This window comes from Varanus komodoensis, unplaced genomic scaffold (genome assembly GCF_004798865.1).
Source record: "Varanus komodoensis strain SLA01 unplaced genomic scaffold, ASM479886v1 scaffold97, whole genome shotgun sequence".
NCBI lineage: Eukaryota > Metazoa > Chordata > Lepidosauria > Squamata > Varanidae > Varanus > Varanus komodoensis.
Window position 1 is genome coordinate 126,528 of NW_025336668.1, and position 10,451 is coordinate 136,978.

The 10,451-nt window shown below is 45.4% G+C and overlaps 1 protein-coding gene across 1 annotated transcript in view; it reads right to left on the reverse strand.

Annotated features, from left to right (window-relative positions):
* Nucleotides 1-6,804: 6,804 nt before the first annotated feature.
* Nucleotides 6,805-10,451, reverse strand: part of LOC123017567 (cysteine-rich secretory protein 2-like) — a 13,565-nt gene continuing 9,918 nt past the window's right edge. Inside the window, exons 6-7 of the mRNA XM_044418997.1 lie at nucleotides 9,303-9,391; nucleotides 6,805-7,093 (exon numbers count right to left, since the gene is read on the reverse strand). Of these exons, the coding sequence (XP_044274932.1) occupies nucleotides 6,966-7,093; nucleotides 9,303-9,391 (217 nt within the window). The 3' untranslated portion in view covers nucleotides 6,805-6,965. The remainder of the gene's footprint in view (nucleotides 7,094-9,302; nucleotides 9,392-10,451) is intronic.

The following is a 10,451-nucleotide window of genomic DNA, read 5'->3' on the forward strand; positions in this document are numbered from 1 at the left end:
TCCCTCATCTGAAGGGAATCAATCTGAAATCCTCCTATCCCATCCTCTCCCTGATACATTTTTATAAACATCAAATGGGGAGCTTGATTGTACAGGCAGTTGGGATGTTTTCAAAGAAGATACTCTCACTATTCCTGTATGGTACAGAAATTCAAATTATTTTCTATTTGAAAGGTGGTGTAGAGCTCCTTTGTGAGATTCCTACCAGCTGTCAAGGAAGCACCTGGTGCTGCACCTGCTTCTTTTGTATGGGTGGAAGCAGGAATACGTTGCCAGAAGCACAGGATCATACTGTCAGTACCCTGCCTTGGCTGCAGTTGTCCTCCAGGAAAAGTTGGCACTTGCCAAAACTGTTTCTTAGAACAACTGCAAACCCCAGCTCAAGGTTCTTGGATAAATTCTATAAGATATATTTTACATAGTTATGGGATTAGTGCAGAAGCACTACTTTCCATCTTTTCCAACTGAGTTAAACTGGTTAAGCTATTTAAAGGATCAATCTATGTTTTCAGTATTATTACACAAATGTGTTATTCAGCTTATGTCAATTGACATTTGAATTGGAGCAGCACTTCCCAGTTCTTACTGTTGCTCCTTAAGGAAGATTTCCACAGCCTTACAATGCCCTTTGCTTATTTGGTTGGGGGATTTGGCTGTTTCTGAACTCAGCAGCAGCTGTGTACCTGTGAGTCAGGTGATGCTGTGCACTGTTTTCTCCATTGCCCCTTACATGAGTCCCCCAGATATAAATTTCTCCATCCTGTTCACAATTCTTTACCAAATGCACCTTTCCTGGACTGCACCTGTACATTGCTCCCTAGCATGATCCAGGTGTGAAATTTGCCCTGGCTGCTAAAGGTTAAGGGTGCGGCAGCACTTTATAGCTCTGCACTCACTTATGGCGAAGGGCTCTTCCGTGCCTGCCCCCATGGAATGGCTACATGACTCAATCGTGGCACTTTAGTTTCTGTTTGTGCACTTTCTTTTTTTAAGGTCTATATTTTGTCATACTTTATTGTATGTTTAATTCTTTATATTTTGTCGTATTTTAAATCTGTTTTTCTATTTCTCTTTTTCATCATCAGCAGGTGAGGCTGTGGATGTGCTAAACGGGTGCCCAGCTACAACCGTGAGGTGGATGTGGGCTATCAAACGGAAGCTCAGTCCAGGCAAGACTGAGATGGTGTGAGCGGGAGGTTCCTCTGACCAGGTGCTGGGTGCTCAACCAGTTCTGGATGGGGTCACACTCTGCTTGAAGGAGCAGGTTCTCCTTTTTTTTTTTTTTTTTTTTCCCCTTCGATTTATATCCTGCCTTTTTCCTACAAAGGGCTCAAGGCAGCTTACATTATTCTTCTCCTCCATCTTATCCCCACAACAACAACCCTGTGAGGTAGGTTGGGCTGAGAGTCTGTGACTGGCCCAAAGTCACCCAGTTGGCTCCATGGCTGACCGGGGACTCGAACCCAGATCAGATCGTCTGAGTCCCAGTCCCATGCTCTTAACCACTACACCACACTGGCTCTCTCCTTCATCCACCCTTGCCGCTTGAGGCACAGGGGGCTTCGGTGACTTGTAGTGCCTTCTGCCAGCCTCATCTGGTGGCCCAGCTATGCCACTGTGTGGACAGGGATGTTCTGGGTTGAGCAATGCACGTGCTGGTAATCTCTAAATTGAATCACAGCAACGCCCTCTGTGTGAGGCTGCTGTTGAAGACTGTTCAGAGGCTGATCCTCCTGCAGAATGTGACAGCCAGCTTAATCATTGTTTCCATAGGTGTGTACACACACAACCAGCTCTAGCCCACCTGCCCTGGTTGCCTCTATGCTTTTGGGATGGCCTATTTGGTTCTGGGATGGCCTCTCTTTTCTTTTCAGTAGTAACTGATATTTGCAGCTTACATTAGCTTTCCTTCAGCATCTCTGAAAGGGCAATTCTGCTGAAATCTTGAAAATGGGCAAAATACTTTATATTTAGTAAACCAATTAATTTGTTTATCACTTAATCAGCTTTTGGATTACATAAAATATCTTGAAACTATTTTCAAACTTAGTCAGAAAGCAAAAGATAATTTCAAAGGCACTTTTGTTCTAGTTGATTGTCCTAGACATGGCTTGGATCAACCATAATCATCAATGTATGTATTCAGCTCTTTATAAACTGTCCTTCATTATGAAATCACAAGGTGGTGTAAAGAATTAGTTAAAATGAACTGATATGCTATGGAAATTGCCTTCCAAGATATGAAAATGCAAACATATGCAGAGCTGGAAAAGTCCAAGATGCCCCTGCCAAAGCCTAAACAATATTCCAATTCTTGCTCCATCTGCAGATCAGTTTTATGTTTTAGCCTGGGTCAACTGAATGCTGGACATCCAAATTCTTGCACACAAATAGCCCTAGTTTTGCTCTGGGTAAGATGTTGGATGCTTTGTGGATGCCCCTCACCTGAAGCCACCATTATAGTTGATAGCAGCAATGTATCGACCAAATATGCACAGTTTTGCAGACTGGTAGTCTGTCTCTCAGCAGTTGATTTTATTCTGAAGATGCAGTATTAAATACCTCTCCAAAAAGGACAGTGATAGAATCAGGTGTCTTCAGGCTCATTCTGCTGTTCAGAGTGGATCTACTAGGAATTCTTTTTCTTACTTAAAAAATCAAAATGCCTTGCAAAAATTCCACATACATCTATTGAAAGCAGGATCAAAAGCTGAAAAGTTACTCCATGCTGATTATAGGACAGGGACAAGAAGGAAGTAATCAGACATAAGAGCTTTATTGACACAAGCTCCATTAAATTTATTTGTCCAAAATGTCCAAGTAAGCATGCTGCTGGATTCTCAGAATGGTTTTGTCAAACAGCATATGTGAGTGAGTCACTTTGTGTTTGTGTCTATAAGAGGGACATTCACTTCTTTGATTGAATCACTGTTCCTCCACAGTCCTGCAAGAGACAGAGGCTACCTTGGACATTTGGTACCCAAGGTGAACTGGGTACAGTGTGTACTTGAAGGACATCAGTGATATGTCAGCCCTTTCTGATAACATCATGTTTAGTATGCCAACATTTCGACATCTGGAGCACCCACTTTAATGCACATAAATAAAAGAGAGTTGTTGGTAGTTGTTAAGTCGCCTTTATGACCCCATGGACAATATTCCTCCAGGCTCTCCTGTCCTCCATCATCACTTGGAGTCCACCCACACCCACAACTGCCCCAGTGATACCATCCAGCCACCTCAACCCCTGCTGTCCACTTCTCCTTTTGCTATCAATCATTCCCAGCATCAGGGTTTTCTCCAGTGAGTCCTTCCTTCTCATTAGGTGGCCAAAGTATTTGAGTTTCATCTTCAGTATCTGACTTTCTAAAGAACAGTCAGGGTTGATTTTCTTTAAGATAGTCTGATTTGATATCTTTGCAGTCCAAGGGACTCTCAGGAGTCTCCTCCAACACCACAATTCAAAGACATCAATTCTTTGGTGCTCAGCCTTTCTTATGGTCCAACTTTCACAGCCATACATTACAAGTAGGAAAACCATAGCTTTGCCAATACGAACTTCTGCTGGCTGGGTGATGTCTCTGCTTTTTAGTATGCTGTGTAGATTTGCCATAGCTTTCCTCCCCAGGAGCAAGCGTCTTTTAATTTCTTGGCTGCAGTCACCGTCTGCGGTGATCTTGGAGCCCAGGAAAATCTGTCACTACCTCTATTTCTTCCCCATCTATTTGCCAGGAAGTGAGAGGACTGGATGCCATGATCTTAGTTTTTTTAATGTTGAGTTTCAAGCCAACTTTTGTGCTCTCCTCTTTCACCCTCATCAAGAGACTCTTTAGTTCCTCTTCACTTTTTGCCATTAGATCAACTGCATATCAGAGGTTCTTGATATTTCTTCTGGCAATCTTAATTCCAACTTGTGATTCATCTAGCCCTGCCTTTCTCATGACGTGCTCTGCATATAAGTTAAATAGACAGGGGGACAATATACAGCCTTGCTGTACTCCTTTCCAATTTTGAACCAATCAGTAGTTCCATGCCCAGTTCTCACTGTTGCTTCTTGACCCACATATAGGTTTCTCAAGATACATATAAGATGGTCAGGTACTCCCATCTCTTTAAGAACTTTCCACAATTTGTTGTGATCCACACAATCAAAGGCTTTAGCATAGTCAATGAAGCAGAAGTAGATGTTTTTCTGGAACTCCCTAGCTTTCTCCATGATCCAGCGTACATTGGCAATTTGATCTCTAGTTCCTCTCCCTCTTCGAAATCCTGCCTGTACTTCTGGTAGTTCTTGGTCCACATACTGCTGGAGCCTAGCTTGTAGGATTTTGAGCATAACTTTGCTAGTGTGTGAAATGACCGCAATTGTTCGGTAGTTTGAACATTCTTTGGCATTGCCCTTCTTTGGGATGGGAATGTAAACTGACCTTTTCCAATCCTGTGGCCACTGTTGAGTTTTCCAAATTTGCTGGCATATTGAGTGTAGCACTTTAACTTCATTGTCTGGGTTGCCATTTCCTTCTCCAGTGGATCACGTTTTGTCAGAGTTCTCTGCTATGACCTGTCTGCCTTGGGTGCCCCTGCACGGCATTGCTCATAGCTTCATTGCGCTACACAAGCTCCTTCACCATGGCAAGGCAGTGATCCATGAAGGGGATAAAAGAGAGTACATGGAAATATTGTACAATAAATCATGTCAATAATTACATAAGTTTGAACAGAAAGATAAATTAATTTTGTCCAGTATAACCTCTCCTATTTGTTCCAGCTAATGGTCACACTAACAGCTTGCAAGTACATTCAGGCCTTCAAGACTAGATCTAATTAACAGTCTTGTTTCTTGGTGTACAAAAAAAATATATTTAGCCTGCCTTCATACGCCATGCTTTAGTAACATGGTGTTCTATAGGGCAACAAGCATGGCAACAGAACATGGCCATGTCATCATCACTGGGAGAACTGGGAGAATAGCACCACAGTTTTGACCATATCTACAACTGGGGCATTTAAACTTGGCAAGGTGGTTTGCGGCACAGCTTTCCAAGGTGCCCATACTTGTTCCTTCCACAAGTATGTTTATAGATACAGGAAGGTGCTGCAAGGACCTCTGCAACATTTTTCCTGCTCTTCCTCAGAAACTTGACTTTTTGAAATGGTAGAGTTGGGGTCTCCTTTCCCAGTTTGCAGCATCAGAATGATAGGCTGAAGTCTTGAAGAAGTTGCTCTCTATTGTTTTCGTCTGCTCCCTGTATGGACCACGTCATAGTGGTGAAAGTTCCAACACCCTGCCATAATGGCGAACTTCTCTATCTCCGTCCGAGCAGTCTTGTTGCACCGACCTCATTATTTCTGAGGAACTCTTGGAGCTTCTTGCGCGAGCAAATAAGTGGGAAAGGGGCACTCAGGCACCTTAGACTGCCCAGTGGGAGAGCTGAGCCAATGGGGGGCTGCTCAAGGTGAGGTACAGGTGAGCAAGATCACACTTACGAAGCCTACTTGGGTGACACCATGAAGGAGGGAGGCCTGGTCATGGCCTCATCGCAGGCATCCTCGGCACCCCGTTGCTGGGGCGTGAGATGAGGGAACAGGAGCACAGAGCTGGCAGCAGCCTTGCCTCCATGCCCTTAATGCAGGGATGAGCAAAAAGACTGCTTCCCTCCACCAGAGTGTCCAGGTGGGCAACCTCTCATTCCCAGGCCAGGCCGGGAGGGGGCTCAGGAGAGGCCACCCCAAGCCACCGGAGTGCAGGAAGCACCTGGATGTGGCCTCCTGGCCAATCCTGCTCAGCCTCCCCCCACCCCAAAGCGGGGCAGAGCTGAGAAGCACCACCATGTCAAGGGGAGGCCATTGCCAAGACACACAGTCCCCTCGTGGCCCTCAGAGCAGGCGCACGAATGAGGCGCCCCTGTCCTCTGCAGCAGCCACCAACCAAAGAGGGTGAATGTGGGGCTGCGTGAACCAAGTTTGTCCCTCTGAGCCACGGGTCCTCAAACTACAGCCCACAGGCCGGATCCAGCCCACCATGCCCATTTATCCGGCCTGCCTCAGAGGTTTTGGACTCACCGCGCACGCGCATGCGTGTGGCAGGGTGGTGGCTTGCTCACATGGAGATGGTTTTGGACTCTCTCGGAGAAAACGATCTCCGTGCGCACGCACCCCAGCCTGCGCCCCCCCCCCCCCCCCCCGCCGGCACTGCCTTGCTGGCCCATGCCCATCACTGGCCCCTTTCAGTTGGCCCCCTGTTGAAAAAGTTTGAGGACCTCTGCTCGAAGCCCACCCCACATATGCCCCTTTCAGAGCAGAGCAGAGCAGAGCAGGCAGTGTCCAGCAGACCCCCTTCAGCCCTCTGCCCCACACACTAGCTGTGCAAGAGCAGAGAACGAGAACTCTCCGAAAAAGATCCTGTGATTTCTCCTTCCTTTCCCCTCACAATTTTGACTTCGGCTCCTGTCCTGCCTCAGGGCCCATGGGCAGGACCCAGCTATGGAGAGAAGAATGGCAGCCACAAATCAGTCCACTTGCAGACCCACCAGGGGGCCGTGTGGTTCATTGCGTTCCATCTGGAACAACAAGATTTTAGACCACCCCAACCTGACAACTCGCTCTAGCATGGTTTCCCCTGGTCTGGCTGCTATGTGGACTGTTTTGCACAAAATTCAAACCTAAAGTGGAGTTTGAATTTGAGGGGAAATGCAGTATTTAAACATCTCTTCCTTCAAAATGTCTTAAAGCCATTTCTTAAACAAAATAATAAAAGAAATAAGCAAGAAAGTGACATGGTGTTTCAAAATTTTATCTCAGCTCTTTGCAAACAACCCTTGGAAATGCTTTTAGGCCAACGATTTTCAATGCCATACTTGAACAGTCAGAGGGGGGAAATGGAAGATTCATTTTGATGCTGAATTTCCACCTTCTTCAGTAAAGAACAGTCTTCTCAAGATTGATTTTTGCACGGTTCATGTGTATTACTTGATCTCCGTTGTACATTTACACGTGGCATTGCACTCTTCTATCAATAGTTCTTCTTCACAGCTGGACATGTTTTTCAGTATAGCACAGCCTTCTAGATGATCCGTATACTTACATGGGTTGGCTGTACGAAATTAAACCAAAGCAAGTTAGATTGAAAAGAGCAACAGCTCCTTATTATTTAAACCATTATTGCTCTCCCCTCTTGTTTTCACAATACATTATTTTAACCTTCCCAAAGTCAGATTATTAATCTTTTCTGATCAAAAGAAAATGCTCTCCTTATTCTGAGCATTCTGCCTCTCGTGGATCCTTGGCACTGTCGTTTCTCATCCCAGACTTATGTATTTAATGCCAATTTCCCAGGTGTCAAGTTGAGACAGGTGGTGTTCACCTTGTCTGAGTGTAGGCACCTAGAGATGGTCCTGTGTATGGCCTCCTAGGGGAGGATTCGGTCTTCTCCATCCCCTGCAGGGGCTGTCCCACAGCAGCCAAGAGGCAGCATGAATTTAACTCTGACTTCAAAGTATATCGACTTCAAACTAATGCACTGGTTAGGATGCCTGCCTCTAGTGGCTGGAAATGCTACTGCCGATGGAGCATTTACATTAATTAAGATTAATGAATACATTTGGAAAGTCCTTCTATCGTCTAGGTTTTATGGTCTTGGGTCCTGGTTACCTGAAGGAGCGCTTACGTCCATATATGCCCAGCCGCCCCTTGAGATCAGCAGGAGAGGCCCTCCTCCGGGAGCCCTCAGTGAAGGAAACTAGGAGGGTGGCTACTCGGAGGAGGGCTTTCTCAGCGGTGGCGCCTAAGTTATGGAATGCGCTCCCCAGAGAGGTCTGCCTGGCGCCGTCGTTATTTGTTTTTCGGTGCCAGGCGAAGACCTTTTTATTTAAGCAGCATTTTAAATGTTAATATTATTGAATTTTATTCGGCCAGGGCGGCTTATTTTATTTTACTGTATATATTTTAATTGTTATTGTTTTAATGTATTTTGTATTTGATGTTGTAAGCCGCCCCGAGGCCTTGGCAAGGGGCGGCATAGAAATGTTTTAATAAATAAATAAATAGGTTTTATGGTCTCGGAGCTATGATGCTGATGGACAGATATAAAGGATATCTTCCATTATCATACACCCATGCTGTTCCACTCTGAGTTTAATCTAATGGCTTTCTGACCCTTCTTGAGCTTGATTGTAAGCTGATATTACTGATAGAAACTGAAATCACTTGGGAATGATTACAGAATTGTCAGCTCTCATAGGGCATGGCCTAGCACATGATGAAGTCCAAAGAAACCTTGCTTAGGGTTCATTCTTAGGCCATCTTTGTGGCAATGATTACAAGATGGAATTATTAGGAATGTTCACACGGGCAAATCTTGACATACAGTGATGTGAAATAACATATATGAGCCACTAGGGCAATGCTTCCCAACACTGGGTTCCCAGATGTTTATCCATTACATCCATTATCCCCAGCTATTACCCTAGCCAGTGTGATTGATGGGAACTGTAGTCTAAGACCCACCGTTGGGAACCATTGCCCTAGGGAAGACTAGTTCTGTACAGATTCTGGAGTGTTTGGCTACATCGAGCATTGATACTAGTCTAAAAATCAATATCGATTTACATGTCATGTAAAATCATAGAATGGGTGAAAGATTTCCGGGGTTCAGATGGGAAAAGTTAGCAGAAGAAACATAACCGTTACAAGGAAAATGCTGTAGGACTGGGAAAACGTGTGTGCATACATGCAAAGCCAAATGTAGAGTAGCAAAGCTGACTTCAGAGCATAAACCAGACACAGTTACACAGTGCAGCCTGGAACAGATAAAAGGCTTCCAAAATAATCCTAAAGCCATAGGTAAATGTCACATGCTGCCCACAGGCAAAGCAGTGGTTGAGGAACAGGCGATACCCTTCAGCATCAACAGGAGAAAGTTCCAAAAACAGATGAAACAAGTCCAATTAACATGCAGCCGGGCAGATGGCCATTGCGCAAAGCCTTGGGAAAGAAAGATATTTAAGATACACCAACATCAGCAGAAGTCTGAGAAAGACACAGGCAAACCTGCACAGCCACACGTTCGGTGGCTACTCACCAGCTTGGCTCTTGCTTCTGCGTATACATCCTGGCTGGCCACCAGGTTCTCTTGCTCCAAAATTGGTAATTATCCAGATGAATTTGGAAAGTATGAATGAATTAAACTAGCAGCATTTTATGTAAATGAAAGTGTTCTAGGAATTGTGTTTCAGTGTATGAATTTCAGACTATATCTCACCCTGCCATCCCAACAATTTATAACATAATAATCCGTAACTTACTGCAGAGTTTGTCCTCACAGTGCATAGGGCAGTCTGCACATGGCTTTCCTTTTTTGTAAGGTCTTCTCAATTGATGTGCTATAGTTCCCCTGGAATCACAGAGCAATGAAGCATGTGTTTCACAGCAAACATAAAAGGATAACTGTAATACATGATATCATGTACCTGTGCCACATGGCCTGCTGGATGGTTGGTCACAACCCTTGCTCCAAGAGCAATTTCCTGTTTCTAGCCCTGTTGTGGGAGAGGAGCAGCTGGGCTGCACCTTTGAGAAAGGAGGCTGAAACTGCATGATAAAACACATGCTTTGTATGCAGAGGGTCCCCGGCATCTCCAGTCAGAAGGACCAAGTAGCACGTGATACGGAAGACCTTGGTCTGACACCTCGGAGAACTACTAATCTAAAATCATGGGCATGTAAAGGCCATCCTGAAACCCAGACATGTTGCATTGTAGGGATACGTCTGTCTGCTTTAGTCAGTCACAAGAGTAAGTGCTGGGCAATGACTTAATGAAGACTGTCAGAACGTGCATCCTGCTCGTAAATGACCTCCTAGTCAAGTCAAATGCAGCAGCAGATCTTGGCACTTCTTGTCTAGTCACCCTGTGCCAGATCCTGACAATATAACTTAGGCAGAAAACAACCTTCTATGCCCACGAATATATTCCAGGATATGTGTGTGTGTACTGTTTTAAGTGTGCAAAAGTATGCTGAATTCCTTCCCCCCCCCCCCCCCCCCCACACACACGACTCTCTGCATCACTGACACATAGAACATAGAAACATAGAAAACAGAGCAAGTCAGAAAGGTCCTCCTGGGCCACCTAGTCTGACCTCTGGCACAAGCCAGCTCGGCTCCCGACATGCCCACCGTGTGGACGTCCAGCCTATCTTTGAACACCCGCACCAATGGGACCTCAACCATCTCCCGTGGAAGCCCATTCCACACCCTCGGGGTCCTGACTGTCAGGAAGTGCTTCCTGGCATCCAAATGGAACCTTGGTTCCCTGAGCTTTGCTCTGTTGGAGCGCATCCTGCCTTCCTCTGCAGGGGAGAACAGCTCTCTACCCACCTCCGTGTGACACCCCCTCACATACCTGTATGTCACCAACAGATCCCCTCTGAGTCTCCTCTTCTCCAGGCTGAAG